The sequence below is a fragment of the Rhynchophorus ferrugineus genome, unplaced genomic scaffold (assembly GCF_030347505.1).
Source record: "Rhynchophorus ferrugineus isolate W39M unplaced genomic scaffold, kcgeb_rfMv2 rfM9, whole genome shotgun sequence".
NCBI lineage: Eukaryota > Metazoa > Arthropoda > Insecta > Coleoptera > Curculionidae > Rhynchophorus > Rhynchophorus ferrugineus.
Window position 1 is genome coordinate 26,512,143 of NW_027472588.1, and position 15,300 is coordinate 26,527,442.

A 15,300-nucleotide genomic window follows, 5' to 3' on the forward strand; every position below is an offset into this window, starting at 1 on the left:
CTTGTTTTGGTGGTCAAATGCCTAACTGCGAGATTTTAGTAAGTGAAAGTAAGAACAAGAAAAGGCTTCTTTAATTTAACTTCCAACACTGTATGTCACATTTTATTAAAACTCGTTCGTTCGGGAATTCATGGGAATTTATAGGGTAAAATAGAAAAGAGATCTGAACACTAATAAATTCTAAGATTCTGTAAAAGTGTAATAAAACTTAAAACTTAATAATTTGATATATCGTTTATTATTATTAATAATTGCTTTCATCTAATACCATTAGACTCTAAATTCATAATAAATAAGATAATTACGTAAAAACCAAGCCAACAGTACAACTGACAACAGCATTAAGTGTGAGTTAACGAACTGTTGTTATTCAGAAAAATGGAAACACATTTTAGAAAATTGACTAGTGAAATATTGCTTCACCGACAAAAGAGAAAGCAAGTTTTTAATTGATTGTTAATTTCAATATTTCGATAATACAAGCAGCGGTTGAGCATTAACCATAATTTATATTTTTGAATTTAAACATCATTCTGCTTTAACTGGATAAATGTTAACTACAACAAAATCTGATATAATTACAAATATATTAACGTAGTATTCATAAAAGTAACATAAGAAATAAAATCGAAATGCTAAAAATGTAATAAATATTACATGAATGGACAATACTTCTCATTAAACATTTCTTGATATTTTAAAATATAACACTAAAATGCTATCAATTGATCTAATTTAAAAAACTAAGTTTTATTAGATAAAAAACATATTGATTAAAAAATAAAACATATAGAGTAAATACATGAAAATCAATATATAAGGGATGTATCAAATAATATGAAACGGTGATTTATCGGGCGTTATCTCATTCTTCCAATTATTACACTTCTTTCGCAGCTTAACAGAAGAGCAACCATCAGAACAAAGCATATAATAAACTGAAATATAGTCTGCAAAACTTTGCGTGTAAACTGAGCAATGTATAAGCTTCGCATCATTTACATGAAAAGAGTTCTGCTAAAATGTAACAAGATGTACTATATTGCATGCTGTTCATATTATTTCGTATCTCCGGCTTTTAAAAATTGTATACATTTTACTCCAGAAAAACTCTGGTAGGTAAAAAAGAGACTTTAACGTATAATTAACATAAAAAAATCAATAAAAATATTTAAATAAAGGAATTTTCAGTAAATAAAAATTAATAGTATTAATAATAAATAATAATTTTTACCTGGACTATCAAATTTCTGATTAAAATCACCATGTCAACATTACTAAACGACAAATCCCAGCGATTGGAAACAAAACACTGTTATCAAGCGCATCGGGCTCGAAACGCCACTGAATAAACATGATGTGGATTTAATGTCGTAAATTTAGCCTTTAGTAAAGTTTGAGTCGGCCGTGCATTATTTATAGCTCAATAAGCAGCTCTATGCGGATAATAAAGACCTTAAATGAAAATCTTGTAAGTGTTCAGTAAACCTAACGATCGATTCGGTGAACTACTTTCCAATGGGCGGTGAATACATCCAAAAAGAGAGAGAAAGAACCGTCCAACCGAAGAATCTATCGCTTCGAAAGTATTGGTCGCGGAAGTGGGGATAGGACATGGTGCAACATAAATATTTACACGAACGTTTAACAAACATCATTGATTTGATGATTTATTATCAAATTATAACGATTTTCAAATATTGAGCTTGTTTTTAATTTATTTTGTATATTATTATAGATAAACCTCTACAAACTCTTTTTTAATACCAAGTATAACAAAAAACGTTAAGCTATAACACCTTTTTGACAGTATTTGAATATTATATAAGAAGTGGATAAGTGGAACGGCTTTTTTCAGACTATTTTCAAAATCTTAAGTAAAGAATTAACTATCAGACCTATAAATTAATTTTAAAGAATTTACAACAGATTTTGTTACTGTGTATTAAATCGCATAGGCTACATTTGTAACCAATTTCATACTGAAGCCGCACTTCATTAGTTTGATTTATAATAATACTCGTATCTTAACAGAATTTTATACAAGAAGGTTCTCTATATTTTTGGTGTTGGTAGTGTGAACTTTACGTAGTTGGTCAGAAGAAGCCGTTGATATGGAGTGGAAAAAGCATTACGAAAATTGGTTCCAACACATGGAAGAGTACCTTGATTTTAATAAGGGAATATTTAAAAAAAATCAATTCCGATCTTTCAGAAATACTAATAGAAACCCTCGTATACATTGCCATATCGTCTTATATGACTTACGCTTATCATGGCAGGTAGTACCGTAACCGATACAAATGTATCTACTCTAACGGTCTAACGATTTTAACACTCAATTTTTTGACGGTTTTACAACACTCGGTGATTTTCGTTTCATTTTTAATTCATAAAAAACGAAAACTTGCCGAAAATTGTTGGTATCTGATATTTCGATATCACGGAAGATACCAGAGATGATCAAAGGAAATCTATATTAATCAAAAAATCTAGACAAAAGATAATATTTTGCTCTTATCTCACGTTTTGTACTATATTAAACCTTTTATGATTACAGGTAATAAACCAGGATGTTACATAAATAAACGACAATATACACAAATGTTCATTATTTAAGAAAAAAATATTATTCTGTTGCTAATATTGTTGCGCATATCAACAACGTCATATATATTATTTCATAATTCTAAATACTTATATTACTTATTCAACGTCGTTTTCTAAACAATTTTTAAAGATAAAATTTAAATTAAATTTTAACGTTTTAATTTAAACGAACACGGCTGAATTATGGGGAATTATGAGTCTATTTTTTGTTTAAAAAGTTTATAAAGAATTAAAACTGGAGCAAGCCATTCTGACCACTTGAGATGCAAACGACACATCACACAACAACGTAGTGTCCACTAGTTATATAGCTTCCACTTTATTCTCATTTAAAAACGTTCTTTCATGTTTTAAGGCGAAATCTACTTATTACTCATTTACTTTAATAGCGATAAGGACTGGTAATCAATCGAAGAATTTTGATTTGACTGCGTTGGTTTGGTAGTCAGTTAGTTAGTGCAATCCTATATTTGCACCCCTTAAGTCCAAAATAGGCTTTATTAGCTGATAAATCTTATCTTAGATATATATATATATATATATATATATATATATATATATATATATATATATATATATATATATATATATATATATATATATATATATATATATATATATATATATATATATATATATATATATATATGTACATAAACCAGTAATATACAATAAAACCAGTAAATTCATAACAACATTTCAGAACTCAACAATAAGTAATTCTAATAGGACACAAGTAGCAACCATAAAAACACCGCCAATTATTTTACACGATTTTTAATTCATTATGTCGTGACAATGAACGTTTCCAAGACAAAAACGAAAACAAAGAACCTGCGCTATTACTAATTATAAAACAGTAATCACATCAGACTGACAATTAAAAAACAGAAATACGCCACTTAGTTGCCTTTAAACGTATAACTTAAAGACACCCAAGGTAGAAGGACAACACAGCCCCATGGATAAAACCACAAATAATTAATGGGTAAAAACACGATTGTGGCCGGGAATCGGCAGGATTAATTTTAGTTTTTTTTTATTACTATTTCTTTTCATTGGGATTGAATAATAAGAGCGTCGAACGAAAAGAAAATAAATGTTACCGTTAATTGTCACCAAGGAAAAGAATAAATAATTTGTCCGAAATACCGACACGCAACACCGTTAAAATCCAAAAATACTAATTATAATACTGGGTAAAATAGGGAGTGAAAATTATATCTTATATCGGTGAAAAGTTTCTCTGGTATTGTGCTTGATTTTTTTAATAGAATCGGAAAAAAGTTATATAATATTTATCTTTTTAATTGTAGTAATTAATTCACATCGGATTTGGGTCAATATTTATTATTCAAGCTATTTTTCAGATATAAAAGTCAGTTTTTTCTTCTACCGTGTTCAATGAATTCAAGTCAAGGATGATTCTTCGTCATCTTTCATAAGAACAGAACGAAAATTTAAATTGTTCTTTAACTGCAAGTCATATAAAATGTATAACAACAGCAGAAAGTCTATAGTTGGTATTCAATTACACTTAAAAGGGACTATAAACATTCAAATTGAAATAATATCTAGTTCTTCAAAAACAATGATTTGTAAGTTAACGAGGTTTGTTTTAAAATTTTCGTAGACGACTTAAATGCTGTTTTGTGATTGTCATTTTACATAATATTTTGTTAATCTTAATACATGTAGTAATATTTATAAAAAAAAACTTGTCATTATTCTGAGTCCAAATATAAAGCTAAAGTGATGTGGAACACATCATGCCACCATATACTTCCTACTATACACCATATACTACTAATTTTTTTAGTGCTATCATCTGGAGAGCTTACAGTTTTAAAATTATTTGTCTGTATCTATTGTACCTTGGTGCGAACCAATTTGCCCTTGACAACCTCCTGTATTATACAGTTTCTACTAGAATTTTCAAGAGCAACATATATAGAATACTTTTCCAAGTTTTCCCAAAAATCCAATTAGATTTGGTTAGTTTACAGAAATTTGGTACGTGCTTAGTGTTATTAGACTCTGAATTGCGATGATTGTGCCAAAGATGCACAGGCTAGAAATTGATTTAATATTAAACAAAGCCAAGGAACGTTTTGAGTGATGCCGAACAATCGCCAATTCAGTATTATTCTGTCAATTTTCTTAAAATTTTTATTATTTTCTTGATAAATAAGCTGATCCCCATCGTCTATTGAATAAGTTCAAAAGAAAACAGCTTTATTATCTCCTCTATATTTGTTTCCAGTCTCATCACTCTGTCTCAGGAATTTCTAGCATTGCACATCATTATCACATATCCTGAAAGTTTCCTTCAGTCACTTTCCCACTCATTTTCCAATTCAATCACTAAACTGTTAATTTCTAATCTGTCTGAAACACATTCACAATTCCATCATTTATCAATTAATTCCTCTGTATGTCTCATCGAGTCCATCCAAACCCAAGGTGTTATGGTTGACAATGCTTTCTTCCACATTTCGAAACAGTTTTTGATGGAATATACTTCTCGACCAGCAATATATCTGCAACTAATTATTAATAAATATAATGATCAACAAAACCTAATTGACTGCTATTGTAACTTTTACCTTTTTCTATCAATTTTTATTGTCTTTACACTTTTTTTGTTACCGTGTTGCCAAGAGTACCACAATGAACTGTTTTGAAATATCCAAGTTTCATCAAGATATACAAATTCAAATAGTTTATCTTCCTTGGTGTTATTTTATGCCTTTAAAAAATTAATTATTTTCAAGGTAATGTCTGGAAGTTCTATTAAACCTCTCCGAGTTATCCTGGTTATCTTTACACCATTTAAACCCTATGCCCTGTAAGAGTGTATAAAAGGAGATCTTACATCCCTCAAAAAGCTGCATGTCCCTAATTATTTTATATATACTTTTCAGACAGTTAATTTTCCCTAAAATAATGTTATTAAGTTGTGTTTATATTTATAAAATAGTTTGTGTACTTACTGCTCTTATACATTTCGTATATTTGGTCTCGAATAGAGCCAATATCAAGATGGTTAGGATTCGTCACCCACTTTGTATGTAGAGGGGTTTTCTTGGGTGAATCTAACGTATTGTTCTTCATTTTATAAGCGGTGTTATTCACAGTACATATACTAATATTTAGAGCGGCAGCAACCCGCTAAAGAACATTTGAAATAAAATTGTAGAGACTTATATTATTTAATATCATCAATAATTAACTCTCTAACGCAATCTACTAGCAAAAGGGGGCCTCCATTATCTAGTTCGTTTTCGAAATAACCTATTAAAGCCGCAATGAATTTGTGACCCTGAATATCTATTGTTTTTGGCATTTTCAAACAAAGTAATATGTTATATTACGGAGCGACTTAAAATTTATCAAAATAGAGGGCTAAAATAATGTTTGCCTGTTTATAACCTGTAGTAATTATAACTAATATTTTGAATAATTTAGCGTACATCTGACAACCAGACGGCGACCGGCTGTCAGATGTATTAAAAATTCTAGAAAGCAATAGTGATATATAATTAACTGTATAACTAACTGTAGTTTTTAGATATAATATAATGTTAATAATTAATAAATTATATTTGATAACATTTTTGTTCAATTATATTATTTAGACTAGAATTGTTTTTATGTCAAAGCCAAACTGAACTAAAACTCAGAGTCGATGCGGCAACATTGCAATATTTGGATGTCACAAATGTCCATGATGCATTACTTAAAAAACTTTGAATAAACTATATATCGGTTCCAAATACGTTAGCATAAATATTTTAGAATACAGGAAGAATTTTCCTCTTCAGGTTTATAAAAAAATACAATAAAATACTTTTTGTAATCTTTTACATCAATTATATGCAAGAAACATATAGCTACAGATTTAATAAGAAGTAATCATATAATAATTACTGATTTAGAAATTGTACTAATTTATTATTGCTAAAGAATGTTGTAAAATGATAAACATAATCTTTAAATGATATATTAATTATTCAAAATAGATAATAATTCAGTTCAACTTTTATTAATTAGCATGCAATTTTTTGTTTCAGTGCCAGCAATGTGGTAAATCATTCAAAAGGTCGTCAACGCTATCTACACATCTCCTGATTCATTCGGACACGAGGCCGTACCCCTGCCAGTACTGCGGTAAAAGGTTCCACCAAAAATCTGATATGAAGAAACACACTTATATCCATACAGGTAAGTGGAATCACCAAACAATCCTTAATTCATCCTCTCCTCCCTCTAATCACAACGACACCATCCTAGTCATCGTACTTTTCCAACCACTCAAGAATAAACATAACCTGACAGTTAAACGGGACAGTGATATGGTAACAGATCGTCGTTTAAATAATTAATGGATCGTGCAAAAGTTTTCTTTTTCTATTATTTAAAGCGAGATTACTTAGAAGCCTTCGCTTGCGGCGCTGTACAATAAATGTTCGTAAAGTTTATACTTTCATGACTTTAGTTATACGTCGAAAAGCTTCGCGTCATTATTTATGCATTTCCGACCTCTGTGTTTTAGTTGGGAATCCAAACAGTAAACCGTAATTTATATAAATATTGGAAAACATACACGTATGAATTAGAAACAACTAGTAATTCGATTCTTTCAAAACTTATACATTAAATATAATCTGTCTATCTCTCTCTATGATGCATATTAAACATTGTGTACAGTAAATAACATGGTTAACAGTTACATGGCGTAACAAAAATTAACATAAAAATGATTAATTAGCATGTATATTAACAAGAATCTACTCATAGGGACGCCACTTTACCAATAATTGTATATGTATATTTCTATTCGTATATATATATATATATATATATATATATATATATATATATATATATATATATATATATATATATATATATATATTCTTTTTCTTGGGTTCAAAAATTGACTCAAAATATCCCTTTAAATTAGATTAAAAATTTTGATTAATTTTATTAGTACAAATGTCATTTTCTACAATATATTAAAAGTATTACCAACAACCATTATAAAATATTAAATTTTAAAGCAATAATTTATTTATTTATAATCATTTCATTACAAAGTAATACGAAGGGATTATTTATAAAAATTGTGAACTTTGAAATATTTTTTTATTATAGAAGCAAAAATAAGATATGTCAGATAGCAAATATAATTTATTTATCGAAATATAAGGGTTAAAAAGCATATACATACAATAGGAGATTTTAATGAGTACTTTTTAAATGCCCCTCAGTCTTTGACATAATCTTATGATACCTGATTGATGACAAGTAAATCTAGATATGCTATAATTTTTACCAAAGAGTTTTAGTGATTTTTAGCACTATCTATCTTCTATCTATCAAGGCTATCCTTCCACATTTCAGAATATTCAGTCGAGTAAAATTTCTTTGTTTCTTGTTCGGTTTTCCTACTCAACACACGTCGGAGCGACATATACCTCTGAAATCTTATTTTTACAGACTCACTTTTATCTAAAATGAAATGAATCGACTATAGAATTGAATCCAATTTGCAGAATTAAAATAAATAATATAATTGATACTCGCGTGGATTAAACTTGCCCAAATCCCTGTTCAGTGGTTTGATAAACGTGTCTTATTACTTATTGCCTACTGTATAAAACTAAAATTTGTACGTTGCAGAAACAAATAACAATATAACAATTAACTTATATGTAAAATAAGTGAATAAAAATAACACAGCGGTATATATAAATCAACAGAAATAATTAATATATTCGGGTAATATAAGCTTATATATAAAATAACAATAAACTGAGAATAACACACAAGACGGAAACCAAATAATATAAATAATAGTTTACTTGAACTGACTTGGTTCGCACAGTGGCCAGTACGGTCGTCTTACTGTTCCGATAGCCATGGGTTGGAATCCAGCTGGTGATTGTGACAGTGAGATTGTTCATTAGGCGAAAGTGCAAAATCCGATAAGGAAAATCATCCGAATCACGCCACTAAGCAAGCTGTGTAAGACCGGATATCTTCTGGGATGATTTCTGAGTTGGTCACTCGCCAGTCGGTAGGCTTAATGCCGAAGACCGGGATTCGCGGCACACGTTATCGGAGAACTTAATATCGATACTTCTTTAGCAAAGCGTTGCGGTCACGCCGTGTAAGAATATGCCAGAAAACATTCGCGTGCGAGAAAATAATAGTGAACAAACGAACGCGATAAGAATTTGAGGAATATTGGAATATTTTTGGTCCTTTGTGTTGTTATTAAAGAAGCTCAACAGTTTAGCTGAGTGGCAGAGTTACGCAGCACTGTCAAAGATAAGCACGAAGAAAGAAGCAAGTGGGTAAGACTAAATTATTCTTATTCCTCTATTTTAGGTAGATTTGTAAGAGTTATAAGGTGTTTGGGACATTTATTTGGGTTATGATTCTTTCAATAGCGAATGACGATATTTAAATAATTATTAGATGTAGTGACTCTCAAAATAGTTTAATTAGAGTAATGAATTGAACTATTTTATTATTCGATTAAAAAATATTAATTTTGAAATTAGAATTGTATGCGTTTGAGGTTGATACAGAGAAAGAATACGAAAAAACAGCAAATAATTAAGAATCAGAAAAATGATAATAAGAAGGAGGAATAAGTTTTAGAACTAGTACTATAATGTAATAGATAATCCGAGGATGTTAATCTAGAGATGTAGAGCGGCCAGTTGTCGGTTGTTAGAACCCTGATTTTTTTTTGCCTAAATATATCGGGTACCACAAGAACTATAACACATAGTTAAAGTTCCATGACATGTTATTAGTCATATACATAATGATGAGTCTGTTACATCTACATAGAAAATTGATTATTCTGGATCGTCGTTACAAAGACCTGTTGCTGAAGTGATTTATTAATTAGATTTTTCAATAGATAATTATAATGCAACAATGACAGCAAACCATGTATATGAATGCCTATAGGAATTTATGCAAACAATCTGATTGAAAAAATAATTTGTTTCGTTTCGTAATAAAAGGTTATAGCTCAGAGGTAGTTCAGTACTATATTCTGCATCATTAGATATTGAAAATTGAATATTTGACGGATACCAATATAGCCAATATCGAATAATAATTATTTAAAAAAAGTCATAAAATTATTCATGGTTAGAACAAAACCTACACTTTACACGAATTTAAAATTATTTGGTAATAATATATATAATTGTTTGTTTCCGACAAAAAAAGGATGTTATGTGTCATTAAGGCTGACATAGAGAAACTGCAGTAGAGAAAATTTGTGCACTGAATAATCTTCAAACGGCCGATCTTACTATGCTGGGCCATTTTATGGATCGGTCCAAATATAGGCAAATAAATAGAACATAATAAATTTTGTTTGTGGAGAGACTTATTAAATATATTTTATGATACTTCAACAGGAAACACCTGAAATTAGTTTCCACTATAGATTCATATAGCTTCGAAATTAAAAATTTAATAAAATGTATTCAGCCAATGAGAAACAATGAGCCCAAAATGTATCTAATTTCTAAAAATATTTTCGGAATTAGTCGAGAGAATTAATAGAAAATTGAAATTGAAACAAAGAGAAGTATATTTTCTAAATGAGTCAAATTATGCATAAATGGGAATTATGAGAAAGAGATGCTTGTGAGATAAGTTTAATTATTTGTTTGAAATTTATGCAAATTGTGAGGTATGTTTATAAGTATAATTTAGAGAAAAAGTCTGTGAAAAATTTGTGTGCCATTTGTTGTTAAAATGTTCCGAATCACTTTGTTAACTCAAAGTGAATCTATTTTAAATTTATTTTCATCTATATATTTATCCTTATTGCCTATCCATCTATATATTATATTACTCTATCTTATCTATTAATTATACCGATACATTTAGCATTCTTTCCTTGCTTTGAAACTACTTTGGAAGCCACTCCGCGAAGAAATTCGGGTAGCCTAGGACTATGAAGTAAAAGTGTTATTGCATATTAACAAAAAACGATAACGCATAATTTTGAAGTGTACACGCGTATTGTTTATTTTCAAAAAATTTAAAATCGAAATTATATCGAGTGATTTTTCAAAGGATTGCTCTGTGCAAATTCAGTATTGTAATTTATTAATTTATGTATCTACTATTTTAATAAATAAATTAATACTTAATTAATAATTATACGTTTATTATTTAATTATTATATTTTAATTGAAAATATCCAGAATAAAATTGTCACCTCAATGTGTTCAATATGAAAGTTAAAATTTAGAAATGATCTAAAATGTTCATTTCAGTGTCTTGTTCTTGGTGTAAGATACCTTCCAAACTTTTTCACACACATCTAACCAAAAGTGTAAAATATCAAACCTTTGGAACGAGTAACAACCTTTGATGTCTCTCTTTTGGATGAGGTACGGTCCACCAGCAGTTCTGCTCTTGTTTATATAACATTATAATCATTTTCCTTCGAAGCTTGAACTAATTGAGTTTTGAAGAATTGATTTTGAAGCAGAAAAAATGAGGCTTTTGGACTGGGTAACAATATTTGACCAGTAAAATAGTAAATGTGTGAATTTAATTGGTGGGTATTCTTACAAGGAAAGTAAAAAGACTAAAGAACAGCAAATATAATACACACACCCACACTACTTAGTGGTACAAAAGGTATTATATATTACTGACTTCGTTCATTGAGTCTATTAATCAAGATCAATTTCCTTTCCTTAGTTACCGCCCTGTCTACTGAAACCAAAACAAGTTCATATATTTAAAACTTGAATTATTTTCGGAGATATGACTGGTGTAGTGACACACATCTAAACTGCGCCATCTAAAAACCAAACTTTAAGTACGTTTTTCTCGAAACTACTTTTTTTGAGATCATTGACATGATATCTCAAGTTCTACTGAACCGATTTACTTGATAATTGGTACGTTTCTTCTCTATACATTCTTCTATGGCATCAATGTAAATTTGTAACAAAATTTGGATTTTTATTTAAAAAAATTAAGTAAGAAGTATAATAAATATGAACAAGTGAGATATAACTGGTTTAGTGACACACATCTAAAGTGCGACATCTAAGAACAAACTTTTAAGCACGTTTTTCTCGAAAATACTTTTTTGGGACCGTTGACATGCTATTTCAAATTCTACTGCACCAATTTATTTGAAAATTGGTGTGATTATTCTCATACGCTCTTCTGTGGTACCAAAGTAAAATTGTAACAACTATTAGAAGAAGTAAGTAAGAAGTATATAAAAACGAACAGGATGGGAAACACAGAAATAAGAAATTACCACCAAAGGAATATATATAAAAGTGGTAACTTCATTGGTGGAAACATTTACAGGAAAAGTAAAAAGAAATAAAAACCTTGAACAGCAAATACAATACACACATCTACACTACTTAATGGTAAAAAAGGTATTATATATTACTGACCTCGCAGTTTCGGTCCGACGACCAAGATTCGCTTAACTTACTTTTAACGAAACCTTTGACATGTTATCTCAATTTTTTCTGAACTGATTACTTGAACATTGGTGTGATTCTTCCCTATACAATATTCTATAGTATAAAAATAAAATTTTGGATTTGGATGGAAAGACAAGATTTAGATTTTATTAGAAGTAAGTAAGAAGTGTAACAAAGTTAAACAGGGTGGGAAACACAGAAATAAGATAACACCACTAAAACAGAATATATAAAAGTGACAACTTAATTGCTGGGAACATTTACGGGGATAGGAAAAAGACTAGCCGACGATCCTAGCGAACCTAGGACAGCAAATATGATACACACACCACACTACTTAGGTATTAAAAAACGTACCGACAAAAGATATTATATATTATTGCGCTCGCATGTCGCTCAAGATCTACTCATATTCCTTACGACTACCATGTATACTGAAGCCAAAACAAGTAGTCAAAAAAGACATAATATTTAAATATAAAACTTCAATTGAGATTCCCATAATTTTATTAACATTTTTAATACAATTTGTGCTATATTTTAAATCTCATCACACTTCTCTTTAAAAATACGCTCTTAAGAGGATTTTTAAAAATTCTAATTATTTTGGAAGATGTAGATGTTTTAGCGACGCGGTTTTTTCGAGATGGTTGTCATAATATCTAAAATTGAACTGAACCAATATACTTGAAAATTGATACGATTCTTTACTGCATTTTTGTTTTATTGCATCAAAGTTTAACCTATAACGATATTTGGATTTTCAATATTCTTTAAAAATTCGGTATTATCAAAACATTGCGAAAAAATTTATATTAATTTATTATATTACGTATATTATATTATGTATATTATATTATATTATTGTTTGTTTTTATATTACCCTATATTTTTTACTCTAATACTTTAATTATCTGCCAGAGTGTTGGATCTAACAATGTAGCGAAACAAACATAATTGTTTAATGAATGCATTTAAACCAGTGCCCGATAATTAGGGCGCAAAATATATCGATTAATTCTAATGAAGTTTCGATGTAAGACATGTGGAAAATCCAAATTTATCATTGCTTGTTGAAGATGTCGTAAATTTAAGTACGAACCTTTGTAACCCACAATCTTTTTCGTTCTAAAACCGATACGAAATAATTTTGCACTTAACCGTCGCCTACTTGGGCATTACTACATACGCAGAACTTGTACGTTAAATGATTTTTATTGGTATTGATCGATTATGATGCAATTAAATCGTTGCGTAACTGTAGGAATACCTACGTAAGGTTCGGTGAAATATATTTTTGTATTTTATAAGGACTGGATGAAGGCGCCATAATAACACGTTCGATTAATTACATTACAAAATATTTTCAATTATTCTTAAGCCTATAAAATATTCAACGATTTCAGTTTAAAATTAAGCTTTATTGTGAAAATTCGGTACAAAGTATTGTCCATCAATAGCCTCTGTTTTTCCCCATCTTTCAGGAAAGTTGTACGAACGATGTATCTTCTGAGACTATCCACAAATCAAATAATTTTTTGGTATCTTCATAAGAAGTAAAGCGCTCCTCAGGTAGCTCACAACTCATATGTCAAAAGAAGTGGTAATCAGAAGGACCAAGGTCTGAAGAATACGACAAGAGGGATTTCTAATTTCAATATTTCCAAATAGGTTTTCACTTGTTGTGTAACATGTAAATAACATGAAGAATAACATTGTTGTATATTTGCTTGTTTTTCAAGCGTTTTTTCGCAAATTATTAAAAGCCATTTAGGGTTTTATTAGATTTTATCAACTGTTCCATACAAAGTTGATTCTACCAAATACAGAGTATTAGCCCAGAACTATGGATATTTAGCTTTGCCATTGATGTGTATGACCAGGTGGTAATCATGATTTTTTTGGTTTATCGTAATAAATCCACTTTTCATTAACAATAATAATGATGCAAAAAACCTTTAGATTTTTCCGTTAAAGCAGCATTTCACACATGACTAAACGCATTTTAATGCCTCCTGATTTCAATTCATAATGTATAAAATACCTAAGGTATATTCTTCTTACGTTTTACATGAATGGTCATTGAGTAATGCCTTCAAATCCTCGTCGTCACATACTTTTGTCTGTCCAGAATGCCTTTTGTCTTCAGTGTCAAAATCGCCTCTTTTAAAAGGTCGAATACAGTATTAACACGTTGAAATCGAAGGAGCATAGTTTCGAAAAGTTTCCCAAAGTTTAATAGGTTTATAAGTATGAGGTAAAGTAATTACTGTACAATTCATGAAAGTTTACAGAAGCAGCTCGATCATGCGATTAAGTGGTTCAAGTTCTGGAGGTTGCAAATTAACCCCCTAAAAACCCAGGCCATCATTTTCCATAAGAAGCGTTACGCACTGCGCGTCTCGCAACTTAAGATCGACACCACAATAATTCCATGGCTGGATAACGTCACGTACCTAGGTCTTCACTTCGATCGGTGGTTCGGTTGGTATTCCCAAATCCAGAAAGCAATCCAAAAAGGTTCGGGGATAGCAAACCTGCTATCTTCTCTGATCTGCCCTTCTAGCAGACTTCCCATCTCCATCAAATGCTTATTTTACAAGATGTTAATTCGGTCCGTACTCCTCTACGGATCTAATGTCTACTTCAAGTTTGTTACACCCAACCAGGTCAAACGGCTTCAAGTTTTCCAAAATAAGCTCCTCAGGAGAATATTAAACGCTTAGCACCGCGTCACCGCCAAGCTCCCCCCTTTTCCAGGCTGAAACGACCTCATCCGTCGCTAGAGTCATAACTTTTGCCCCCATACAACAGTATTCAGTTGTGTGTTAACTCAGGTTCGCGAATCAATAGAATCGCCGGGCCCTCGTACCTGATAACGGCTGCCCGATCAGCGGGTGCCATATCCCCAAATTTAATGCAGTAGCAGTAGCGATCCACAGGGGTCAACTGTGAGGCGGTTTCGGTCTAGTGTATTGGTAAGCCCAGAGGCAGTCCCACATAACCCGGTCCAACTTGTCACTCCAGGGCAACTCTCCGCGAACAGGTATGCGTCATGCATTCCACGGCCTTGTTTTTATGTCAGAACAAAAAAAAAGGTAAAGTAATTAAATATCCTTCCAAAACAATCGCATGGCATTTTAATATTCACTCGTACATTTCAAGTATTTTGAACTCAACAATA

General features: G+C 30.4%; 1 protein-coding gene across 2 annotated transcripts in view; it reads left to right on the forward strand.

The window, feature by feature from the left end:
- The window catches only part of sens (senseless), a 66,155-nt gene that overhangs the window by 31,731 nt on the left and 19,124 nt on the right, over nt 1–15,300 (forward strand). For both annotated transcript variants that reach the window (XM_076415435.1, XM_076415436.1), the window contains exon 5: nt 6,684–6,834. In XM_076415435.1, coding sequence (XP_076271550.1) covers nt 6,684–6,834 — 151 coding nt within the window. The remainder of the gene's footprint in view (nt 1–6,683; nt 6,835–15,300) is intronic.